This window comes from Hemitrygon akajei, chromosome 1 (assembly GCF_048418815.1).
Source record: "Hemitrygon akajei chromosome 1, sHemAka1.3, whole genome shotgun sequence".
In the NCBI taxonomy this organism is placed as follows: domain Eukaryota; kingdom Metazoa; phylum Chordata; class Chondrichthyes; order Myliobatiformes; family Dasyatidae; genus Hemitrygon; species Hemitrygon akajei.
In genome coordinates this window covers 8,560,489-8,587,985 of record NC_133124.1, presented here as the reverse complement: position 1 = coordinate 8,587,985, position 27,497 = coordinate 8,560,489, and the positions used below count along the sequence as shown (strand labels likewise).

General features: G+C 43.1%; 1 protein-coding gene across 5 annotated transcripts in view; it reads left to right on the top strand.

Annotated features, from left to right (window-relative positions):
- The first annotated feature begins 2,050 nt into the window (after positions 1-2,050).
- Positions 2,051-27,497, top strand: part of amph (amphiphysin) — a 226,351-nt gene continuing 200,904 nt past the window's right edge. Inside the window, exon 1 of one of the 5 annotated variants that reach the window (XM_073031229.1) lies at positions 2,051-2,257. In XM_073031229.1, the coding sequence (XP_072887330.1) occupies positions 2,186-2,257 (72 nt within the window). In that variant the 5' untranslated portion in view covers positions 2,051-2,185. The remainder of the gene's footprint in view (positions 2,258-27,497) is intronic. The other 4 variants (XM_073031088.1, XM_073031308.1, XM_073031038.1 and 1 more) reach the window with 4 other exon arrangements.

The following is a 27,497-nucleotide window of genomic DNA, read 5'->3' as shown; positions in this document are numbered from 1 at the left end:
AGTGCCTTCTGGCCCAACAAGCCACTCCACGGAGCAGCCCACCTATTTAACACTAGCCTAATCACAGGACAATTTACAATGAGCTTTTGACCTACTAACCAGTATGTCTTTGGACAGTGGGAGGATATTGGAGCACCCAGAGGAAATCCATGCAGTCATGGGGAGAATGTGCAAACTCCTTACAGATGGCACTAGAATTGAACTCTGAACTCTGGAACACCCTGATCTGTAATAGCATCACGGTAACTGCCAGGCTGCCATGGTGCCCTAAGTAAATGGTCAAATTATTGAGCAAAAGTGGAGGGGTATATACTAAGCCCAGACTTAAAAACAAGGGTTACTTGGAGCATTGTGAACAGTTTTGGGCACCTAATGTTAGAAAAGACGTGCTGACATTAGGGAGGATCCAGAGGAGATTCACGAGACTGATCCCGCCAATGACTGGGTTAATGTTTGACTAACGTTTGAATCCTCTGGTGAGGTTGATAAATTCTTAATTTATAAGGGGAACAAAGGTAACAGGAAGAAGGCAGGGGAATGGGATTGGAAGGAACAATAAATCAGCCATGATCGAATGGCAGGGCAGACTTGATGGACCAAATGGTCTAATTCTGCTCCTATCCCTTATGGTCTTATGGTTTACCTCCCATTTACACCTACAAAGGGATTCATTTAATTTTATCCTTGTGTATTTGGATGGGAATTAGAATTATAATGTTGGAGAAAATGCAAGCATCTCTGCAAAGGATCACAAATACATTTTGGTTTGCATTTGGCAATAAACACAAAAATAATCTACATAATATTAACCCCAGATGCTCAATTTTTTTTCTTAAATACAGTGCCTCAGGTTGGATGCTGAAAAGATTTTATGCTGTGGCCAATTAGTCTTGGTCCCCCACTGTCCAAGATCAATTTTATAAATAGCAGTGCTGTGCAATTATAAATAGGTACACTCCAAAGGGAAATAAAGGAAAGAATATTAAAAATAGATGAATGGTTTGTATGCATAATAAATGAGGGAGAACGAAGTCAATTGTTTACGTGGATATATCTGCTTGTTTTTATAGTCCACATGAATATGTGTGCATATATACAATATATGCCTGTATATAAGTACCATACAAATGTATACACAAATACATTAATGTTCATAAGCTTTAACTAATTTGTCTTGTGTACATATTTGGGAATCTTTATATCAAGACTGTACAATCATATGACATAGGTGTAGAACAAGGCCATTTGGCCCATTGAGTCTGCTCCATCATGGCTGATAGATTATCCCACTCAACCCATTTCTCTTGCCCTTTCCCCATAACCTTTAACATCCTTACTAATCAAGAACCAATCAACCTCTGCCTCCATGGCCATCTGTAGCAATGAATTCTGCAGATTCACCACCCTCTGGGTAAAGAAATTCTTCCTCATCTCTGTTTTAATTTGATGTCCCTCTATTCGGAGGTTGTGCCCTTTGGTCCTAGAATTCCCTCACTATAGAAAACATCCTCTTGACATCCACTCCGTCTAGGGCTTTTGATTTGTTTCAATGAGGTCCCCCCTCATTTTTCTAAACTCCAGTGAGTACAGACTCAGAGCCATCAAATGTTCCTCATTACTCCATCTATATCCTGATCATTTGCGTGTTTATGTACATGGAGGGGTCTCTTCTTATGTATGTACTCACGTTCACACTCGGCCCAATACATGCATTTCTTTAGGCTTTATCAAGTTGTATTGCCAAATTTTTATTTAATTATTTACTTATTATATTTAGGATACAGCACCTTTTGAGCCACGACCAATTAACCACCAGGTAGGTCTTTGGACTGTCGGAGGAAACCGAAGTAGCCGGGGAAAACACACGCATTCTACGGGGAGGATGTACAGAGATTCCTTACAGAACACCGCTGGAAATGAACTCCGAAATGCCTCCAGCTGTAAGTGCGTCGCGCTAACCATAACGCTACGGTGCTTATAAATAAATAAAGTTAATACCTCAAACTAAAACTAAAGCGATTCAGGAGCACACATTCTGGCAGGGTTGTGTGCGCAAGCATGCAGCACGGTGCCCGTTTTGCACGCGGATGCGTGTCGGTGCGGGGCGGGTGGAGGGCGCTTTAAGAGTTGTTGCTGCGGCCGCCCCGTTTCAGGTGGAGCACAGGGACGGAGGCACACAGCAGCCATGGCGGAAAACATCAAAACAGGAGTCTTCGCGAAAAATGTTCAGAAACGGCTGAACAGGGCTCAAGAAAAGGTAAGGAAGTGGCTAGTCTCCTCCTTGTCATCGGTTACGGGCTCCGTCTCTGGAGATAAAGCGTTTAATTTTTTTCGGTTTCGTTTTCCCGCAGCTGCCGGGCTGGATCGGTTTCAGCACCAGGAGGCAGGGACAGCGACCGACGGCAGGGGGACGGCGGGCGGATGCGGGAGAGACAGGACGGTGTGTGGAAGATAGGAAGAGGGTCGTGGTGGAAGGAGGGGACGGGGAGAGCTGAGAAGGGTGAAGTGGCGAGGAAGGGGATAAGGTTTCACACGGCACCGGAGCCGGTTCGTCTGCCTTCCCGGGCCGATGCAATGCAAGAGAAGCCGGGCTCTTGGGCTAAGAATATGTAGATTCTAGTGGCTCCGAGCAGATGCAGAGAGAGGGTCGACGGGGTTAGTTCTGGGGGTAGATCCGGCTGCAGTATTCCAGAGTCACGGTGACCCTGTGAGTGGGGCGGCTGTCGCATGGAGTGGCGGGGCCTGGCCCGACATTATATCGACATATCCCACGGGTAACCTTCAGAAGTCAAAGCCTGACGGGGGAACAGCCCATCTGGCGCCCCGCATCGTTTCATCGGGAGAGCATGGGGAAAAACACAAGTGACAGTTTTAAAGGACATTCACCTCCTGTCCCCCACTGCCCGTTAAACTGGTGCAGTCTACCTGGGGACCGTACACGAATGAGCTTCAAATGCCGCCGGTCGGTGCTCCCGACGGCGTGCTTGTGAGCTGTCAGGGTTACCCCGTCTTTTCTTGCCTGTCCCAACGAGCAGCTGACCGAAAGATTCACTGCTTTCTGCTCTCCCCGCCCCCACAATGTTTATATAAGAGGATTTCTTCTCCTTTTATATCCCCGCAGACCCAACCACCCTAATCTCCGGCAGAATGCTATCTTTACCTCAATGCACAGGGGAACTTAATAACTCATCGGCGTTTTTCTAGTGTGGGATGGCATTTATTTGAAATTATCGTTGGCGATATCAGCGGGTTTGCTTGACTGCAGTCTGAAAATTTGTTTGTTGCGGGCTGGTTAAGTTGGCACTGATTTTTAGAGCAACCTTTGACTTTTTTTTCGTTGTTATTGATTGGAACAGAGCAGTAATGTAGGAATGAAATCATCTGTTTTATCCAGAGACTTATTAATTACTGCTGACATCAAATGAAACGCATCTCTCTCTTAGTACCGCGTAGGAACATCTCGCTCACTGGAACTTGATTTGGCAATGGGACATTATAAGGCTAATGAAGTCAACAACTGCACTTTGGCCATTTTATTAGGTACACCCCTACACCTGCGTTAATGCAAATCAGCCAATCAAGTGGCGGAAACTCAATACACGTAAGTATGTGGACATGGTCAAGAGGTTCATTTGTTCGGACCAAGCATTAGAATGAGGAAGAATAAGTGACTTTGACCGTGGAATGATTGTTGGTGCCGGAAGGGGGATTTTGAGTATCTCAGAAACTGCTGATCTCCTGGGATTTTCACACATAACAGTCTCTAGAGGTTACAGAGGATGGTGTGAAAAACAAAAGAAAGACATTCAGTGAGCGGAAGTTCTGAGGGGGGAAATGCCTTGTTAATGAGAGAGGTCAGAGGAGAATGGCCAGACTGGTTCAAGCTGACAGGAAGGTGACCGTAACTCAGATGACATGTGTTACAACGGTAGTGTGCAGAAGAGCATCCCGGAGTACACAACATGTTGAACCATGAAGTGGATGGACTACCGAGCAGTCCATGACCACACACTCAGTGGCCACTGTATTCAGTACATGAGGTAACAAATACAATGTCCACTGAGCGCCTGGTGCCTTTCCTTCTTGGAAAGAGTAAATTGTTATGGTTGGCCAGAGGGAGTTCAAAGAGACCAACTGGATAGATTACTTTTGCACATCTCGAATGCAATTAGTGCAGCATTGGAGGTGGAAAAACTTTGCTCAGTTTGAGCAGTTTTTAAAAATTGAAGAATACATCACTGCTGCGCCATACCAAACACATCCCTGTGACTGAATGTACAAGGAGATCACACTGAACTCTCTTTATAGAAGATGGTGCCATCAAGCTGATCAAAATGCAGATCAAATTGCTTGTAAAGGTCAACTTTTTAAGTGGCCCACTGGAATGACTAAATATAGTTTTAACACAAGTTATACAAATGATTGGTTTTATATGTGTGCATGTCTGTGTACAAGCATTAGCCCCTTTATTAGGTACACCTGTACACCTGCTCGTTAATGCAAATATCTAATCAGCCAATCATGTGGCAGCAACTCAATGCATAAAATTATGCAGACATGGTCAAGAGTTCAGTTATTCAGACATAGAACATGACAGCACAGTACAGGCTCTTTGAAGATCAATCTAATCCTTCACACCTAGCCCTCAATTCTTCTATCTTCTACACACCCACCACTATCAGTATTTAAAAAAAATCTACCTCTGATATCCTCCCATACTTCCCTTCTATCACTTTGAAGTTATGCCTTCTAGTATTAGTCATTTCCACCCTGGGAAAGGTCTCTTGCTGTCCACTTGATCTATGCCTTTTATTTTCTAGTATACCTCTATCAAATCACCCCTCATCCTCCTTTACTCGAGGTAGAACAAAAACTGTTCAAAATGTAACAATGGAAAAGATGATCAAAGATACTTGTGAAATAATGTCTAGATCAAAGACTATTTTATCAATTTTTATACACAGAGTGGTCACTTACTTAGGTGCCTCCTAATATTGTGTATACTCATGCTCTTCTGTTGCTGTAGCCCACCCACTTCAAGATTTAACATGTGCATCCAGAGACTCTTGTGCACATAACATGATTATTTGAGTTACTCTTGCCTTTTGGTATGCTTAAACCAATCAGGTCACTCTCCTCTCTCATTAACATGCGTCTTCCCCACAGAACTGCTGCTTACTGCATGTTTTTGCAACGTTCTCTGTAAACACTAGAGACTATTGAGTACAAAAATTCCCAGGAGATCAGCAGTCTCTGAGATACTCAAACTGCCCCATCTGGCACCAACAATCATTCCTCAGTCAAAGTCACATAGATCACATTTCTTCTCCATTCAGATGTTTGATCTGAACAGCAACTGAACCTCTTGACCATGTTTGCATGCTTTTATGCATTGAGTTGCTGCCACATGATTGGCTGATTAGACATTTGGATCAACGAGTATCTAATAAAGTGAGTATGCTCATTATTCATGTTTCCGGTAAAATTTCAGGAGAATTAACACATTGCCCAGAGGTTTATTTTAAAATGGTGAGTGCACAGTAACTTCATCTGAGGGCATTATTTGCTCAGTGTCCTTGAAACGATCACAGTATCAGTCACTGTGCTCTCAGGAACATTGAAGGACACATTTAATCACAAGACAATATAAAATCTATGCTGGAATAGTGTGACTTTCATTCATTGGGTATGTGATCTTTAGAATCTTGATTCATAGCAATTCAGTCTTCATGCATGCACTTTGAATGCAAACTGATCTGAACTTAAGACTTAAATCTTATGACTAAAACATAGCAATATACTATTTGCTATTATTTCCCATCATTATTTATAACCTTTTTTATTTATCTATTATCTATTTACTTATTATTTATCTATCTATCCATCTAGACATGTAAACTGGTCCTTCTGGTCCAATAAGCCCACACCGCTCAGTTACACCAATGAGACTGACCTCTGTGATTTGGAATGTGGGAGGAAACCAGACATCTGAGGAAACCCACGCAGTCACAAGGGAGAATGTTCAAAAACTCTTTACAGACCCTAGTGGGAATTGAACCCAGGTTGCTGGCACTGTAATAACTTTACACTAACTGTTACTGCCCTAGTTATATTCAGTTGTGAAGTAACTGACTAGCTGACATATATTAGGCTGTGGTGATTATTGAGGCATAGTGCAGAGTATGCCAGAATACCAGCTTGCAGGGTACTCAGTTGAACTCTATCCTGCTTGTACAGTATATGAACTTCTCCCATGTGGGAGTGCCTCACTGAATGGCAGAGGAATAACACTATGAACTACCACTACAGTCGTATTCTTAAAAATCTGAATCAAAAGTTGTGTGTTGAAGTCCCATGTCATACTTGAACACATTATATCAGGATTTTCTTCCCTTAAGCCCCCAAATCCAATCCAGTTCTCAACTATGCCTATCGTTGTCTATATCATAAACTCTGGAGTTTGCCCAGGGTTTGCTGTACTCTATTGGTCAGAGGTGCCATTAAATCTGGGTGTTAAATCAAGGTCTTCTCTGGTGAATGTAAAAGAAACTCAGCTCCTTCAAAGAAAGGCAGTAATTTTCCACTTCATGTTACAGGCACTTGGTCTATTTTAACTGACAGCACAAGAGCTGATTTTCTACTTATGATATTGCTCTTGTTGGGCCTTACTACTTGTAAAGTGGCTGTCACAATTATTCCATTAGAATTCTTAAAACACATTTCAAAATGTTCAAAGCATTTTAGTACCAAGACTACTGCGCTGATCCAAAGAGTACTGTGTGAAGGCAATCTTACCCTCAGCCATTTGGCTCTATAGCGAGTCAACTTATAGCCGGAGAAATGATGACCCCCCACCCCCACCACCATTAGACAGTTTGAAGTAACTTATTTTTTATTCTTTCATAGATTCTCTTCTAATATTTACATTTGTGCACTTGTAATGCTACTGTGACCCTGTAATTTCCTTTGGAATCAATAAAGTATATATCAATTTACCCTAAGCATAGAACATTATAGCACATTACAAGTTCTATTTAGAGATATAGTATGGAACAGGCCTTCCGGCCTAACAAACAACACCCCCCCAGCAACCCATCTATTTAAACCGAGCCTTATCACAGGACAATTTACAATGACCAATTAACCTACTAACCTGTATGTGTTTGGAGTGTGGGAGGAAGCCGGAGCCTCAGGAGGAAACACACGCATTCATGTAGAGGGCGTACAAACCTCTTACGGACAGCGCCAGAACTGAACTCCAAACTGTGACAATCTGAGTTGTAATAGCATTGTGATAACTGGTACACTACTGTGGTGCCCCCTGTAACCTACTCTTAAGGCCAATCTAACCGTCCCCTCCCACATAACCCTGTCGTCCATGTGCCTATCTAAGAGCTTCCAAAATGCTCTTAATGAATCTGCCTCTACCACCACCCCTGGCAGTGTGTTCCGCACACTCGCCACTCTCTGCGTAAAAACCTGACACCCCCACCTGTACTGTCCTCACCTTACAATTATGCCCTCCTGTATTAGCCTTTTCCGCCCTGGGAACAAGTCTCTGGCTGTTTACTTGATCTATGCCTCTTACTAAGTTGTCCACCTGTATCAAGTTGCATCTCATCTCCTTTGCTGCAGAGAGAAAAGCCCTAGCTTGCTCAACCTTTCTTCAAAAGACATGTTCTCCAGTCCAGGCAGCATCCTGGTAAATCTTTCCTCCACCTTACTTTATTCTGACTGATGGATGAGGATTTGACACATCCAAGGACACCCCCAATGGTCCTAAGATCTGTGCTGTATAGCTCTCAGATTATTGTGAGTTCCAGTTCCAGTCTTCTCTACTCCCAAGAGTCTTTCCTCCTTTAACCCCAGTTCCAGCCTAATTAGCTAGGCATATCTTGTCCGCTTTTGGAACATTTCATTCCAATCAATGTCCAATGAGTGGATAATGCCCATTCTTCAATTATAAAGCACATTTAAAAATATTTGTCAAACCTGTCCTAATATCTTCTAGTGAGGACCATGTCATACTTGGTCACAGGAAAACAGCATCCATCATCACGAATCCCCACCATGCAGGACCTTCTCTCTTCTTGTTACTGTCATCAGCAAGGAGGTACAGGAGCCTCAGGACTCACACCACCAGGTTCAGGAACAGTTATTCCCCCTCAACCATCAGGAAGGAGGTACAGGAGCCTCAGGACTCACACCACCAGGTTCAGGAACAGTTATTACCCCTCAACCATCAGGAAGGAGGTACAGGAGCCTCAGGACTCACACCACCAGGTTCAGGAACAGTTATTACCCCTCAACCATCAGGCAGGAGGTACAGGAGCCTCAGGACTCACACCACCAGGTTCAGGAACAGTTATTACCCCTCAATCATCAGGCCCTTGATCCAAAGAGGATAACATCACTCAACTTCACTTGCCCCATCACTGAAATGTTTCCATAGCCTATGGAATCACTTTCAATGACTCATCTCATGTTCTCGATATTTGTTGCTTATTTATTTAGTATGATTATTTCTTTCTTTTTGTTTTTGCACACTGGTTGAATGCCCAGCTTAGTATGGTCTTTCACTGGCTCTGTTATGGTTATTATTCTATTATGGATTTCTTGAGTCTGCCTGCAAGAAAATGAATCTCAGGTTTGTATACAGTGACATACGCAGTATGTACTTCGATAATAAATTTACTTTGAACTTTGTAGTAATTTTTCAAGTATCCTGGTATGTTGTGCTATATTATAAATGTTCATTATTCTTTCATACATTTTTATGTAAAATCATTAGTTTTTACAACATTGGAGATGTCCAACTGGATCAAAATGTTTGTTCTGATTCCTTATGAGGGCAGTGCTGTAGGGTTGTGGTTAGTGTAACAGTTCATAGTGCCAGCAAACGGAAGATTGGTATTCATTCCCCACTGCTGTCCATGAAGAGTTTCTAAATTCTCCCCCGATTGCTTGGCCTTCCCCTAGGTAAAGAGAAAACAGCTGATGTTTCGGGCTGAGACCCTCCATCAGGACATGGTTCTGAAGAAGGGTCTCAGCCTGAAATGTCAACTGTTTACTCTTTTCCATAGAAGCTGCCTGGCCTGCTGAGTTCCTCCTGCATTTTGTGTGTGTTGCTTTGAATTTCCAGCATCTGCAGATTTCCTCGTGTTTGTGATACTTCTGGCTGCTCTGGTTTCTGCTGACATTGCAGAGGTGTATGGGACAGTGTTAGAGAGCCGTGGGCATGTAATATTGGCACCAGACACATGGCGGGATTTGCGGGCTACCTAGCGCATCCTCAGACTGTGTTAGTCGCTGACGCAAATGACACATTTTACTGTATGTATTGGTGTTTCAATGCACATGTAAAAAACATCATATTTACTGTACCTTAATCCTTATTTTTATAAAAGTAATGCAAAACAATTTCCACAATCTAGCTGTCCTTTGCTATGGATCTCCTTGGCTTCAAATGAATGAAACACTTTACACATAACTGTCTTTCTCAAATAAGCCTACCTGTAATATATGTAATGTGTCAGATATGGGCAGAGAAAGGGCAGATGGAGTTTAACCCAGGTAAATGTGAGGTGTTGCACCTCGGTAGGGCAAACGTAAGGAGACAGCACACTCTTAAGGGCAAGACCCGTAACTGAGTTGCTGAGCAAAGAGATCTTCAGGTCCATGTTGATAGGTCCTTGAAAGTGGCTACACAGGTTGATGGGGTGATTAAGAAGGCTTACAGAATGCTTGCTTTTATTAGTCGCAGCACTGAATTCGAAAGTCAAGAGGTTACGTTGCAACTTGATAGAACTCTGGTTAGATCACACGTGGAGAATTGTGTCCAGTTCTGGTTGCCCCACTGTAAGAAGGATGTTGAGGCTTAGAAGAGGGTGCAGAAGATGTTCTGCCTGGTTTAGAGGGTCATGAAAGGCTGAACAAACTTGGGTTGTTTTCTGCAGAGCAGCGGAGGCTGAGGGGATATCAGATAGAGTTTTATAAGATTATGAGAGGCATTGATAGAGTAGACAGGGAGCATATATTTCACAGGGTTGCAATGTCTGATACCAGAGGGGATGTTTTGAAGGAGAGAAGGGGTAGGTTCAAAGGGGATGTGAGGGGTAAGATTCTTTCTCAGAGTGGTGGATAACTGGAATGCACTGCCTGGTATGGTGGTAGAGGCAAATACTATAGAGGATTTTCAGAGATGTTTAGATAGGCACATGGGTATGAAGAAGATGGAGGGCTATGGCTTATGTATAGGTAGGAGGATTTAGTTTTGGGGGGGCGGGTTGATTTAATTTTAGCTGGTTCTGGCCTGTTGCCCTGTTCCTGTGCAGTACTGTTCTATGTTCTATCCCTTCCAATCTTTTGTTTTGCCAATATTGGGCATTTTGTGCATGCATTGAAACGGCAATATCTTTATTCTAGCGCCAGCTTTGAATGATAATATTCAACCCTTTCCTTAATCTACATGGGTTTTGGATCTCATCCTGGGCTGCCAGAGTTGAGGAAACAGCCTCGATGCTGTTATTTGCCCTATTTCACACCTGGTTGATTTGCCTGGAACCTGCATCACCTCATCAAAACTGCTTGATAAAGATTTTCAACCAGCAATACTTGAAACAAAACTGCCTTTATTCCAAATGGATGTTGCATCTTCCCATTTTGAATAATTAGCTAGTTTATTAATTGCTCAGGAAGTGTGTGAACAAATCATAGTTTATCTTTGTCAGTGTAAACTCCCACTGATTGAGCAGGGATTTAGTTTCCAGTGAATTATCATGTAGACAATTGTTGGAATGGACTGTTTTTCAACACAAAGTAGTTCAGGAGGAGATGCTTTCGTGGGCTCGACATATTGATGCAAATGTGATGAAGGCATGAAAGCAGCTTTATTCCATTCAGAGCTTAAGGAGAGTTAGGATGTCACTAGCAAGTTTCTGCCGATGTACCATTCTGACTCGTTGCATCACTGTCTGGAATAGAGGGGACACCACACAGGGCTGGAAAAGCTGCAGAAAGTCGTGAACGCAGTCAGCTCCATCAAAGACGCAACCCTCATCAAGGACAGCTTTAAAAGGTGATCCCTCAAGAGGGTAACATCCATCCTGAACGACCCCCATCACCCAGGACACTCTCTCTTCTCATTGCTCATATCAACGAGGAGGTACGGGAACCTGAAGACACACACTCAGTGTTTTAGGAGCAGCTTCCTCCCCCCGTCGGAATTCTGAGTCGTCCACTAACCCTACCTCACTGTGTCCCTACTATGAATACACTATCTCCTACTTACAGAATATTACTTGTCTGTCTGTGGTAACGTGGCGAAGATGCTGCTGCCTGTGACTTATCTGGGAGTTTCACACATAGCAACACGCACAAAATTCTGGAGGAACTCAGAAGGTCAGGCAGCATCAATGGGAAGGAATGAATAGTTGACGTTAGAAGACCCCTCTTCAGGACTGAGAAGGACAGGGGAAGATGGCAGAATAACAAAGTGGGGGAAGGGGAAGAAGGACAACTAGAGGGTGATGGGATTATCATGAGGTCATAGTGCTCCCTTAATCTTGTCATTAAGATTACTGTTAGGTAAGAGAATTGAGCTTGTTTGAAACTTTGTAAACTGCCTCAGTAATTATAGTACTGTGTAAATGTCTTGTGTGTGTGTGTGTGTGTGTGTGTGTGTGTGTGTGTGTGTGTGTGTGTGTGTGTGTGTGTGTGTGTGTGTGTGTGTGTGTGTGTGTGTGTGTGTGTACACACAGCTGGTGGCGTAGTGGCATCAGTGTCGGACTTCGGAGCGAAGGCTCCTGCGTTCAAATCCAGCCGGCTCCAAAAACCTGGAGAGAGATGGGCTCTGCCAGGTTTAGATGCCCGAGACACACTGTACCATGAGCAATCACCAAAAAGATATATATATATATATAGCTAGGGAGCCTTAGATTTTTGCATAGTAATGTACATTCAGTTAGAATTCAATCATTGGTTATATGGGATGGAGGAAACTTTTAACCAGATTTCAGAAAGGATCGCATTATTTTCTGCTCGTTTCCATTTCGGCCTTTCTCACGATAGTGTTACTCTGTTTGACACAGAATAGGATGTTCCCAACGTATAAACGCTGTTGATGAAATCTTCAATGATTTTTACTCATGGGCCACAGCTGAAACCAGTGTCAGGACACAACAGTCTGCTTCTAAATCCCAAAACTCACCCTTAGTTTTGAAACGCACACAGTGTTGAAGGAACTCAGCGGGTCACACAGCATCAGTGGAGGGGAATGAACAGGCAATGTTTTGGGCCGAAATGCCCACAGTTTAAACCCCTCCATCGATGATAGAGCAGAGAGGGGGTCAGGGACAGACATCTTGAAATGGGAGTGGGAAGTCAAGTTGAAACTGCTAGCCAGCAGGAAATCCCACCTTTTATGGCTACAGTTTCTTACTGTTCTTTGAATATTCTGTCTTTGCTCTCTGAGTGTTGTCATTGTTAGAATGAGGTATGACCTCTGTCATTATGACAATGCATGAATCAATTTGAATCTGGAGTTCCGCAGAGCACGGCCAGGTGCCAGACGTACTTGGTGGAGATTCTGTACGGTCCATTCAATTACCTCATTATTTGGGGCTTTCAGCCCAGGTTACAGAATCAGTTTGGATTAGGCAGACACTGCAGTCTGCTTCCTGGCACATCTGCACTTCTCTAAAGTCTCCTTGTGCATCTAAAGAGAAATCAGGCACGGAATCTTATAAAATGTTCCAAATTTATGTCTTGTATTCTAGCTCACCGGCAGCTAGCATCCAAAATTCAAAATTCAGTTTCCATAGATGCTGCCTGACCTGCTGATTTTCTCCAGCATTTTGTGTGTGTTGCTCAGGAAAGCATCCAAGCTGCCAATGCGTCTTCTGCCAAGGGCAGGGGTAACCTACTAATCTAATCTACCCAGGGTAGAACATATAACACCAGCCCAAATATTCTGATGACCCTTTATCCCACTCTGAGATCAATCTAACCCTTCCCTTCCACATACCCCTCTTTTTCCTATCATCCATATGCCTATCTATGAGTTCCTTAAATGCCCCCAAGGTAACTGACCTTACCTCTACCCTGGCAGGGCATTTCATGTACCCATCACTCTTTGTTAAGAAACCTATCTCTACATTCTCCACCCACCCCATATTTTCCTCCAATCGCCTTAAAATTATGCCTGGCCTACTGAATTCTTCTGGCATATTTTCTTTATGGTATTTATTTATTGAGATACAATGCGAATAGGCCTTTTAGTGCCACTCCACCCAGCTATCCCCCAGTTTAATCCTAGTCTAATCACAGGACAGTTTACAATGACCAATTCACCTACCGGCCTGTGGGAAGAAACCAGAGCACCCGGAGGAAACCCACTCCCCGCCCATGGGGAGAATGTACAAACTCCTCTCAGGCGACGACGGGAATTGAACCGGGGTCACTGGCAATGGAAATTGTTGTGCTAACCACTATGCTACTGTGCCCTGTTATGTTGCTCGAGATTTCCAGATTCTGCAGATTCTTGTGGCCGTGAAGCTGGAAATGGGTTTTGTCGTTAAAGAATAAGCAAAATCTAAGGGAATGGAGCGGAGAGTGGTGGCTGGTGACCCGCTGTGTTCGATCCCCGGGCCTGTCGTGCAGCTTGTAATGGTTCCATGCAGTGCTCAGCTAGACAAGACCAGAACAAAGCTGCCACAGAGCAGCTGTTCTGAGCTGGGGCTAATACATACGTCATTGGTTTCAAATAGTTGTTTAAATTATTGGACCCCGGAGAGCTATTACAGGAAGTTGCTGGTGTTAGACAGCAAATTAAATGCAAGTTTACCCTGCTTTCACAAGGCTACAGTGGTACTGGATTCTAGTTGCCCAACTGGATTCATCTGTAACAGCTCTGATTTGGTTTATGCCTGGAGTGTAGGAGAATTTGACAGAGGCTTACAAAATTGAGAGGGTGGTAGAGTGTTCAAAGCATGTAACTATGTACAGAACTGTACTGCATAAACATACAGTTAGGGTGCCTCAACTTTTGCACAGAGCTGTAGTTATTTTACGTATTGCATTGCACTGTACAGCTGCCACAAAAAGAAACAAAAAGATTTCATGATATGTGAGCGATGATAAACCTGATTCTGATATGGGTCTCTGTTGTGGACCGAGAGTGGGAAGGGGGCAGGGAGAGGGGAATCATGGTTGGGTAAAGGGGAAGGGAGAGGGGAGGGAGCGGGAAGCACCAGAGAGACATTCTGTAATGATCAAAAACCAATTGTTTGGTGTCTCAGGACTGGGTGTGCCTGCAGCCACACCATCCTCCACCCCGGCACGCCTTCTCTGCCACCTGTCCCATGGCACCCCTCCCTCGCCATTCCCAACATCCTTTGCTCCCACCAGATTTACAAACTCTCTTTCTGCTCCACGTTGTCAAACACAGTACTGTGCAAAAGTCTTAAGCACTCTAGCTATATACATGGGTCTAATTCTGTTGCACAGTACCCTTAGATTCATTTTCTTGCAGGTATTTACAGGATAATAAAGAAATGTTACTGGATTTTCTTTGACAATCAGATTTCTAAATGGACAATGAATCAACCATGAATGCCACATCACTGTTCTTGCTCTTTTTGAAATACTTGTTTATTTTAATTTTTTATACATTATTGTAATTTATAGTGTTTTTATGTATTGCAATGTACTGTTGTCGCAAAACAACAAATTTCACAACATATATCATTGATATTAAACATGATACTCATTCTCAGAATTTATGAAAAAATTATTAATAAAAAACTGACAAGCTAATAATATGCAAACAAAGCCAAGTCACGTAAATAATAATAAAAAGTATATAATACTGAGAACGTGAGTTGTTGAGCCCTTGAAAGTGAGTCTATAGGCTGTGAAATCAGTTCAGAGTTGAGGAAAGGGCAGGTCCTGTTTGACAAACTTACTGGAGTTCTTTGAGGACATAATGAGTGCAGTGGATAGAGGGGAACAGGTGGGCGTCGTATACTTGTATTTCTAGAAGGCGTTCGATAAGGTGCTGCACAAAAGACTTATAAATACGATATGGATGCATGGAGTTGGAGAAAGTGTATTGGCATGGATAGTGGATTTGTTAACCAATAGAAGGCAGAGAGTTGGTATAAATGGGTGTTTCTCCGGTTGGCAGTCGGTGGTGAGTGGGGTGCCGCAGGGGTCAGTGCTGGGCCTGCAGCTGTTTACCATTTCCATTGATGATTTGGAAGAGGGGACTGAGTGTAGCGTAGCAAAATTTGCTGATGACACTAAACTGAGTGGAAAAGCAAATTGTACAGAGGATACAGAGAGTCTGCAGAAGAATATAGATAGGTTAAGTGAGTGGGCTAAGGTCTGGCAGATGGAATACAATGTTGGTAAATATGAGATCATCCACTTTGGAAGGAATAATAGAAGAGCAGATTATTATTTAAATGGTGAAAGATTTCAGCATGCTGTTGTGCAGAGGGACTTGGGAGTGTTTGTGCATGAATCGCAAAGTGTTGGCTTGCAGGTACAACAGGTTATTAAGAAGGCAAACGGAATGTTGGCCTTCATTGCTAGAGGGATTGAATTCAAGAACAGGGAGGTCATGCTGCAACTATACAGGGTACTGGTGAGGCCACACCTGGAGTACCATGTTGCAGTTCTGGTCTCCATACTTGAGGAAGGATATACTGGCTTTAGAGGCAGTGCAGAGGAGGTTCACCAGGTTGATTCCAGGGATGAAGGGGTTAACCTATGAGGAGAGATTGAGTCGCCTGGGACTATACTCTCTGGAGTTCAGAAGAATGAGAGGGGATCTTATAGAAACATACAAAATTTTGAAAGGGATAGATAAGATAGAAGTCAGAAAGTTGTTTCCATTGGTAGGTGAGAGTAGAAGTAGGGGACATTGCCTCAAGATTCAGGGGATAAGACTTAGGGCAGAGATGAGGAGAATCTGTTTTTCCCAGAGAGTGGTGAATCTGTATTCACCACTTTCTATTCATCCTAATACATACAGTAGCTCATTAACATGTCTCGGCTGTATATAATAATCAGAAAGGAACTAGGATGTGAGTATTTGTATCCAAGGAAATGAACAGAAAGTTTATGCAGCAGGTTCATAAAGGCTTGGTTGGATCAAACTGGAGTGCCGTGAGCAGTTCTGAACACTGAACGTTCTGGCCTTAAATTAATACATTAATCAGAATGTTAGAGGGCATAACTTCATCAGAATGCCACAGGCTGCATCACCACCTTGTACGGAGTCGTCCATACACAGGATTGCAAGGGGTTGTAGACCCAGTCAGCTCCATCATGGTCACAGTGCTCCCCACCATCGAGGTCATCTTCAAGAGGCAGTGCCTCAAGAAGACTGCATCCATCACTAAGGACTCTCACCATCCTCGACATCTCTTCTCGTTACCACCATCAGTGAGGAGCTACAGGAGTCTGAGGATCCATGCCCAATGTGTCAAGAACAGCTTCATTGCCTCTGCATCAGATTTCTGAACGGTTCATGAACTCATGAACACTTCCTCAATATTGACTTTTGCTCGATTTTTGTTTTGAACCTGTAGTATTTTTTTTTATTTCCTGAATTGTACTGCTGCCACATAAAAACGAATTTCACAACATAGATCAGTGATAATAATCTGATGCTTGGAACCCAAGAACTAAAATGTAAAACAAAATTATTGAAACATTGATTTCAGGGTGAAGGTTTTCTGGATTTTGTAGGGCAGGTGGAGAAAAGCTTTTTGCCTGGGGCTAACAAAGATGCATTAGTGATGTTTGCTCACCAGTAATGCAGAGGCTTGGTCTAACAATCCAGAGTCCTCGGTTCAAATCCCACCACTGAGTAATAATCTGGAATTTGCAAAACGGCATTTACTCTCAGGAACGAATTTCCATAAAAGCTCACTGAGCTCACATCAGCAACTTTAACAAGTCATCTGGGTAAGTAAAAACACACAAAATGGTGGGGGAACTAGGCAGGTCAGACAACATCAGTGGAAATGAACAGTCGACGTTTAGGGCCGAGACTGGAAAGGAAGGGGGAAGAAGTCAAAACAAGAAGTTGGGTGGGGTGAGGGGGGAGGACAGGCAGGTGATAGGTGGAAGAGGTAAAGAGCCGAAGAAGAAAGAATCTGATGGGAGAGGGGAGTAGATCATAGAGGCTTCAATAGGCAGGATTGTGAGGGCTGCAGAGGGTTGTAAGCTCACGCAGCTCCATAACAGTCACAACCCTCCCCACCACTGAGGACATCTTTGCCTGATAAAGGGAAGCAGGTGGGACATGAGGGAAGTGAAGGACAGTTGAGAAGAGAAATAGAATGGGAAATGGAAAAAACAGAGGGAGGAGGGTGGAGAAATCAGTGAAAATGTCATCAAGGATGAGGCTATCTGTTGCCCTTCCAGCTCGAGTTTGCCCTCAGGTAGGTCAGCCATTGGCCATCAAAGTACATGGAGGATTAGAGGGTTATGGGCCAAATGTGGGGAGTTGGGACAAGTTTTCTGCATACCGTAGTCATCATGGATGTGTTGGGCCAAAGGGCCTGTTTCCGTGATGTCTGACTCTGTAACTTTGGAGGAAATGTTCACTAATCTGGGTCTATGTGCCTCCACACCCACCTAATGAGGGCTTTACTATCACTGCAATGGTCAGACAGTGGTAGATCAAACCTGATTTTGACCAAGGCATCAAATTAAGATGCAGCAAAGACAACCTGGCGAAGACATAAACATGAAGATATTAACATTTAAGAGCATCTGTCCTGGGACTAACACGTAAATGCCATCACAAACAAAATTAATCTCAAGGTAATATATGACCCCCCCAAACATCCAGATCATGCTGTCTTCTTGCTGCTGCCATCAGGAAGAAGGTACTGTATATCGTTATCATCATTATGTGCAGTGTGGCATGACCTGGTTAATGATGACAGTGATTGTTCTTGGCAAACTTTTCTATAGAAGTGGTTTGCCATTGCCTCCTTCTGGGCAGTGCCTTTACAAGATGGGCGACCCCAACCGTTATCAATACTCTTCAGAGATTGTCTGCTTGGTGTCAGTGGTGGCATCACCAGGACTTGTATGAGCAGCTGGTGTATATCACAACTGTCCATCACCTGCTCCCACAGCTTCATGTGACCCTGATCTGGGGGGAGGAGGCTGAGCAGGTGCTACACCTTGACCAAGGGTGACCTGCAGGTTAGCAGAGGGAAAGGACGACTTACACTTCCTTTTGTAGCAACGAATCTCCACTTCTCCCCCCCCCCCCCCCCCGCCCCATCAGAAGGTATAGGATCCTCAGGATGCACAACACCAGGTTCAAGAACAGATATTCACCCTCATCCACCAGGATCTTGAACCAAAGGGGATAACTTCACTCAACTTCACCCGCCTCGGCGCTGAACTGTTCCTATAATCTGTGGACCCGCTTTCAAGGACTCTTCATCTCATGTATGCAATATATTTGGGCTCTCTTCTTTCGCTTTGCATTAGCCCAGTCTATTATCTTTTGCACATTGGTTGTTTGCCCAACCTCTTGGGTGCGGTCTTTCGTTGATTCTATTGTGTTTCTTGTACTTACTATGCATGCCTGCAAGGAAAAAATCCGTGCTGTATATGGTGACATATATGTACTTTGATAATGAATGTACATGTTAGTTGTCCATCATATCCAACAATGACAGGAGATCCGTGTGGGAGAGTTTTTAAAGGGGAAAAGCCGTTGCACTGGAGCAGTTCCAATCTCTCGGCCTCAGAAGTCCGGGTCCAGTCGTATGAGTAGCTGTCACAAACAAAATTAATCTCAAACTGGTAAATGGAGGCATAGACATACTTTGAAAACAAACTTACTCTGAGTTTGATTAGCCCATTATTTCAACACTATCTGGGTCAGCAATTGGTCTCCAGTTCTATGAATTGCAGCTATTGTTAACGTGTTCTTGGGGGAAAATACAGAAGGCCTATCGTGTGTCCAAAATTAATAACATTCATTTATTATCTCCCATCTCACGCTCTAGTTATCTCTGCTATGTCAAGCATGATCTGGAGTTACAAATCATTTCTGGGTTTCTGTAACCTTCTAAAATTATCAAGTTATTAATCACTCACCACTTAATTACAGGCTCTAATGACTTCCTGATGACAGATACTAGACTAAACTGTGCTTTGATTTGCTTAAACTAAATAAATTCTGCAGATGCTGGATTTCCAGAGCAACCCACACAGAAAAGGCTGGTGGAACTCTGCAGATCAGACAGCATCTATGGAGATGAATACACATTTGACGTTTTGGGCTAGTTGCTTCATCAGGACATCAGAACAAGAACAATTCCCTTATTTTCACTCTCACCTTTCCTTACCATTATTCTTTTCCATAGATGCTGCCTTTCCATTTGAACAGTTTGTTGTCTTCTGCACTCTGGTTGAATCCTAGTTGGCTGGTCTTTCATTGATTCTGTTACGGTTATTATTCTATAGATTTATTAAGTATGCCCACAAGAAAATGAATCTCAGTTGTACATGGTGACATATATGTACTTTGATAATAAAATTTATTTTGCACTTAAACTTTGAACATTATTAATTTCAATAGATGCTGCCCGACCTGCTGAGTTCCTCCAGCATTTTGCTTACCATTAATTTTCCAGTCTAGAGAAACACTTCACATCTTTGAAAGATTAGAGTTAGAACATTTGAAACATTTTCACTTTCTTTAATATCTTACACTGGAAACTATCTGTTCCTGGTCCTGGTGAATTCAACCTCCTCAGAGTGATTATTTTTTTCAGCGATTTTCATTTGCTTATGCTAATTTTGTTGAGTTACCATCTGCAGTCCACAGTTTTTAATGTTGTTTACTGTCCAATCCATGTAAGATAATTTACGATAACTGATTTACCAGCGAATATTAGAGTCACTTAACAGTCAAATCACAGAAATGGCTAGACCAACAATACACACGGTAGCCATTTCTCAGGTACGCCTGCTCATTAATGCAAATACAAGACCATAAGATATAGGAACAGAATTAGGCCATTTGGCTCATCGAATCCGCTCTGGCATTTCATCATGACTGATCCAATTTTCCTCTCAGTCCCAATCTCCTGCCTTCTTCCCATATCCTTTCAAGCCCTGACCAATTAAGAATCTATCAGCCTCTGCCTTAAATATACATAAAGACTTGGCCTCCACAGCTGCCTGTGGCAAAGAATTCCACCGATTCATAACTCTCTGACTGAAGATATTCCCCTTCTTCTCCATTCTAAAAGGACACCCATCTATTCCAAGGCTGTGTCCTCTGGTCTTGGACTCCCCCCCCCCCGCCCCCCATAGGAAACATCCTCTCCACATCCATTTTATCAAGGCCTTTCACCATTCGATAGGTTTCGATAGGTCACACCTCATTCTTCTGAATTCTAGTGAATACAGGCCCAGAGCCATCAAACACTTATCATTTGACAAGCCATTCAATCCTGGAATCAATTTTGTGAACCTCCTTTGAACCCTCTCCAGTTTCAGCACATACTTTCTAAACTAAAATGCCCAAACTTGCTCACAATTACTATTCCCTCAAAACAACCTGTCCCTCCATCTATTTTCATATCATTTGCAAAACCTTGCAACAAAGACATTAATTCCAAATCGTTGACATATAAGGTAAAAAGAAGTGGTCCCAACACAGACCCCTGTGGAACACCGCTAGTCACTGGCAGCCAACCAGAAAAGGCTCCCTTTATTCTCACTCTTTGTCTCCTGCCAATCAGCCATTGCTTTATCCATGCTAGGATCTTTCCTGTAGTACCATGGGGTCATAGCTTGTTCCAATCTCATGTGTAGCACCTTGTCAAGGCTTTCTGAAAATCCAAGTACACAACATCAACCAATTCTCCTTTGTCTATCCTGCTTGTTATTTCTTCAAAGAATTCCAACAGATTTGTCAGACATGATTTTCCCTTGAGGAAACCATGCTGATTACAGTGTATTTTATCAGGTGCCTCCAAGTACCCCAAAAGCACATCCTTACTAATCGAGTCCAACATCTTCCCAATTACTGAGGTCTGACTAACTGGCCTATAGTTTCCTTTCTTCTGGCTCTCTCCCTTCTTGAAGAGTGGAATGACATTTGCAATTTTCCACTCTTCTAGAACCATTCCAGAATCTCGTGATTCCTGAAAGATCATTACCATTACCCCCACAATCTCTTCAACCACGTTTTTGGGAACCCTGGAGTATACACCGTGTGGTCTAGGTGGCTACCTACCTTCAGACCTTTCAGCTTCCCAGGAATCACCACTCTAGTTATCGTAACTTTGGACACTTCATGACCCCGACACCTAGAACCTCTGCCGTATTGCTCATGTCTTCCACAATGAAGACCAATGCAAACTACCTATTTGTTTCATTCACCATTTGATTGTCCCCTATTACTACCTCTCCAGCATTATTTTCCAGTGGGCCAGTATCCACTCTTGCCTTTCTTTTACACTTTATGTATCTGAAGAAACTTTTAGTGTCCTCTAAAATATCTAATCAGCCAATCACTGAGCAGCAACCCAATGCATAAAAGCATGCAGAGATAGTCAAAAAGTTCAGTTGTTGTTCAGACCAAACATCAGAATGAGGAATAATTATGATCTAAGTGACTTTGTGACCATGGATTGATTTTTGGTGCCAGACAGGGTGGTTTAAATATCTAATAAATACATTAACATCAATGAAGAATGACATACACAACCAATGTGCAAAAACAACTGTGCAAATAAAAAAAACTAACCCTGGGAAAAATTCTCTGGCTGTCCACTCAATTTATGTTTCTTATCATCTTGTACACCTCTCATCCTCTGCTCCAGGGAGAAAAGCCCTAGGTCACTCAAACTCTCCTCAGAAATACTTGGATTGAATACAGTAAATATACTGTAAATATACAGTAAATAAACTTCAGCATATACGATCAAGATGTAGCCAAAGGAACAAAGAAATATAATGAGCAAACACGAGGAAATCTGCAGATGCTGGAAATTCGAACAACACACACAAAATGCTGGTGGAACACAGCAGGCCAGGCAGCATCTATAAGGAGAAGCACTGTCGACGTTTCGGGCTGAGAACCTTCGTCAGGACTAACTGAAAGGAAAGATACTAAGAGATTTGAAAGTAGTGGGGGCAGGGGGAAATGCGAAATGATAGGAGAAGACCGGAGGGGGTGGGATGAAGCTAAGAGCTGGAAAGGTGATTGGCGAAAGTGATACAGAGCTGGAGAAGGGAAAGGATCATGGGACGGGAGGCCTCGGGAGAAAGAAAGATGGGGGGGTGGGGGGAGAAGCACCAGAGGGAGATGGAGAACAGGCAGAGTGATGGGCAGAGAGAGAGAAAAAAACAAACAACTAAATATGTCAAGGATGGGGTGAGAAGGGGAGGAGGGGCATTAACGGAAGTTAGAGAAGTCAATGTTCATGCCGTCAGGTTGGAGGCTACCCAGCCGGTATATAAGGTGTTGTTCCTCCAACCTGAGTGTGGCTTCATCTTGACAGTAGAGGAGGCCATGGATAGACATATCAGAATGGGAATGGGACGTGGAATTAAAATGTGTGGCCACACTCTGCCTGTTCTCCATCTCCATCTCCCTCTCCCTCTCCCTCTCCCTCTCCCTCTGGTGCTCACCCGCCCAGTCTTTCTCCCTAGGCTTCCCGTCCCATGATCCTTTCCCTTCTCCAGCTCTGTATCACTTTCGCCAATCACCTTTCCAGCTCTTAGCTTCATCTCACCCACTCTGGTCTTCTCCTATCATTTCGCATTTTCCCCTCCCCCTCCTACTTTCAAATCTCTTAGTATCTTTCCTTTCAGTTAGTCCTGACGAAGGGTCTTGGCCCGAAACGTCAACGGTGCTTCTCCTTATAGATGCTGCCTGGCTTGCTGTGTTCCACCAGCATTTTGTGTGTGTTGTGTAAAGAAATATGATGTAAGAATACTGAGTCTAAATAAAAAGTTTTACTTTTGGAAATAGTGAATTGCTCACAATAATTTAATGTAGATACTTGGCAACACATTTCCTTGTAGGGGAAGCAATGAGATTTACATGAATGTGTGAGTATCTTTAAGAACTGTGTACAGGGGTACCTAATAAAGTGGCCACTGAGTGTATTTCCGCAGGTTTCTGATCTTCTGCTGCTGCAGCACATTCACTTCCAGGTTTGACATGTCGTGCATTCAGAGATGATCTTCTGCGCACCTCTGTTGTACTGCCTGGTTATTTCAGGTACCGTCACCTTCCTGTCAGCTTGAATATCCTCTGTCCTCTCTCAATAACAAGGCATTTTCACCCACAGAACTGCCACTCTCTGAATGCTTTTTGCTTTCACACCATTCTCTGTAAATTCCAGAGTCTGTTGAGCGTGAGAATCCCAGGAGATCACCATTCTCTGTAAATTCCAGAGTCTGTTGAGCGTGAGAATCCCAGGAGATCACCATTCTCTGTAAATTCCCGAGTCTGTTGAGCGTGAGAATCCCAGGAGATCACCATTCTCTGTAAATTCCCGAGTCTATTGAGCGTGAGAATCCCAGGAGATCACCATTCTCTGTAAATTCCCGAGTTTGTTGAGCGTGAGAATCCCAGGAGATCACCATTCTCTGTAAATTCCCGAGTCTGTTGAGCGTGAGAAACCCAGGAGATCACCATTCTCTGAGAGACTCAAACTTGCCATCTGGCACTAACAATCATTCCACCGTCAAAGTCACTTAGATCACATTTCTTCCCCATTCTGATGTTTGTTCTGAAGCTTTTGACCATGCATTGAGTTGCTACCACATGATTGGCTGATTAGAGATTTGCATTAACGAGCAGGTGCACCTAAAATGTGGCCACTGCGTGTATATTCTGTGTTAAAGACACACTAGCTCTGTTACTGGCCACTGCGTGTATATTCTGTGTTAAAGACACACTAGCTCTGTTACTGGCCACTGCGTGTATTGTTACGTACCCCGTAACTGGGTGTCAAACCAGCAAAGACAGAAGAATCCGTTGGAGTCTGGTGGTACTATATTCAAAAGTGTTTATTAGTAAAATAAGCAAAACAATACCAATAATGCAAATATACATATAACACAAGTTAGCAGTAATAAACCTAAAAGTGTAGGAATAATAATAATCAATAATAAACAAGCTGTATCGATGTCTAGGGTTAAATGAATTGTCATAGAAAAGTATAAAGTTCAGTTCATAAATGCTGAAGTAGTTATGGTTGTTGTGTTGAAATCGTTGGAGAGAGAGAGAGAGAGAGCGAGCGAGATGTAACAGCAACTGCTGCGACAGGCAAACCTTTTTGTGGCTTTCTTAATCCGTCGTATCGTTGTGGCCATTCAGTTATGACCCCTTTGGTCTTCAGACAGACCGTTCTTCTGTGGTGGACTCATCACTCTGGCATGAGTGGACACACACACAAGTCCCCACCAGCCCTGCTGTAACACTATGAGCTTTACTGACTGATCTCCTGGTTCGGTCTCCGAAGCCCCCACCTTTCTGTGGGTTCCCAACACTCGGTCAGTGTCCACTGGTGTGTCTGAAGGGTGTTTCTCCAGACCTGTCTTTTATCCCCACTCACAGGGTCTCAGCTATCCATCAACTCTGAATGACTGTGTCCATCAAATCAGGCCACTCCTGCTATCTCCTGAGGAATGTTAACGAGCAAAATAGTAGAAGGTAAATAATCCTTGTAGAAGTCATAATACAGTAAATCAACAGTCTCTCTCCCCCTCTTATCTGTAGCAAATGTTCTTGCCTGGGCTTTATCTCTCTCTCATGAGCAGCATAACAACAGCAATAGTTCGTAGTTCTCAGGAGGGGGGGTTGGGAATGGTTAACTCTGCACCCCATTGTTCATCAGGTCTGTCCATCACTCATAACACCCCCATCCTTCTGGGAATTTACTAATAAAGCACATTACTGAATTTACAGAGTTTAACAAAATACAGAAGTTGTCTTAACTACAAGAATAATACAGATATACTTTCAAATTAATATCTGGATAAACAATCAGCAATTACTCCCCTTTACATTTTGTATTTTAATATCGAATTCCTGTAACAACAGACTCCATCTTAATAACCTCCTATTTTTATTTTTCATGTTAGCCAAAAATACCAAGGGATTGTGATCTTAGTTTAGGTGTATATTACAAAGTGTGAACCAATACATGTGTGATTATACTGTAGTACATTACAGAAATTTGTGCAAATACTAATCTCTATTTTACTTTTAAACTTAACATTCAATCTTCCATGATGTTGTCTTTATTATTCACATGCTTTGTTCAAAAAAAAATCAAATTCCCACAAAACCAGATCCTGTTATTCAAAGTGGCATTTGGTCAACCCTTGCCTCTTTTCCACTTAACCCTCACATGTTTAGCTTGCTCACCAGCTTGGAACAGGCCTTCACAGACTCCTTTCACAGGAGCTATCTTATCACCAATGTTTTCCAAACTAAGCCCATTTGCTGAACTTCCAAACCACTCATTAATTTTAGGCAGGACATTAATTTTATCTTCAGGATCTTTAATTTTGTTAGTGTCCAGTTTCATTTCTGCAGGTGATCCCTCTTGGTCAAAACAACACTTCAAGTTCTGTCTCTCCAAATCACATCCTTGAACAACATCACCAAGTTGTTTATCTTTAAATTCCAAAACAAACTGTAATTGACTCACAGGCACCTTGTTAACAAGCCATTGTTTAGTTAACGGTCCCTTCACTTTTATCAACAGTTCTGACACCAAACTCGACTTTAAATTTTCTTTATTCAAAACTTTAGGAACAATATTTTTCCCTTTCTCTTCAATAATATTCACATCACCAGCTTTCATCTCCTCACTAACTTCTAACACAAGTGACTGAGAATTCTCACTTTCTCCCGGTGCCACGGTTAATCCTTTCTTCACTGAACCAAGTCTATCTGACCCAAAAGGATTGCATTCCTTTTCAACTAAATCAGATACTTCAGACTTTCCCTGAGCTTCAACACAAGGTTCAGTATCCTGTGACTCCACATCCTTCACATCCTGAACACAAGCAAACGGGACATCTGCCTCTCCTAGGCTTTCAATACCAGTCCCTTTTTCAAATTCTAAGATCCCCTGATCCTCCCAGTTACTCTCTGGGCAACTCCCATCTGAAGTAAACTCAACCTTGCAGGTTAGGACAACCTCGTCTGCTAACCCAGCAGACTCCCTCAAGGTAGCGGCATCCTTTTCATCTAGGACTACCCTTACATCATCGGGAACACACTTAACTTCTTTAACTGAAAACAGCTCTGTCAAACCAGACAGATCATCTGTGTCCAACCCTGGACCCTCTAACCGCCTCATCTGTTTCTCATCTTTACTCTGTGCATCCATAACCTCCTTCCTCACTTCTAAGTGTCCACCTAGGGGTATCTTGTAAGCCAGGTTCGAGATTTCGTTCCTTGCTAACACTAAATCTGCTTCGTCTCCCTTACTTTCCTTAGCTCCACTATTCTTTTCCTTCTACTCCGGTAACCCCTTTTCATACAAGGTCAGCAAAAACGACTCCACTAAATCAACCCTGGACTCATTTAAACTGTCTCCTGTCTCAGCCGCCTTTCCAGACATGCTGCGAGTGACTGCGCATGCGGGATAAATCTTGGAATCTATGGGCGGGTCCTCAGCACTTACAGGCTTACTCGTCAATTTCACTGCTGAACACACGTCACCACCTGCCAGATCGTTACCAAGTAGGACGTCCACGCCGTCCATCGGTAGTTTCCACCGGTCCAGATACCAGGTCACATTTCAGAAACATCCTGTTCAAAGGTACGGCCTCGGTCCCTTTTCCGATACCTCTTAACACAACCTCCCTAGTCGCAGGCACTGGACCGAAGTCTAACATCTTCCTTAAAATCAGATTTCCTTAAATCTGTTACAGACACACTAGCTCTGTTACTGGCCACTGCGTGTATATTCTGTGTTAAAGACACACTAGCTCTGTTACTGGCCACTGCGTGTATATTCTGTGTTAAAGACACACTAGCTCTGTTACTGGCCACTGCGTGTATATTCTGTCTTAAAGACACCACTAGCTCTGTTACTGGCCACTGCGTGTATATTCTGTCTTAAAGACACCACTAGCTCTGTTACTGGCCACTGCGTGTATATTCTGTCTTAAAGACACACTAGCTCTGTTACTGGCCACTGCATGTATATTCTGTGTTAAAGACACACTAGCTCTGTTACTGGCCACTGCGTGTATATTCTGTGTTAAAGACACACTAGCTCTGTTACTGGCCACTGCGTGTATATTCTGTCTTAAAGACACCACTAGCTCTGTTACTGGCCACTGCGTGTATATTCTGTCTTAAAGACACCACTAGCTCAGTTACTGGCCACTGTGTGTATATTCTGTGTTAAAGACACACTAGCTCTGTTACTGGCCACTGCGTGTATATTCTGTCTTAAAGACAC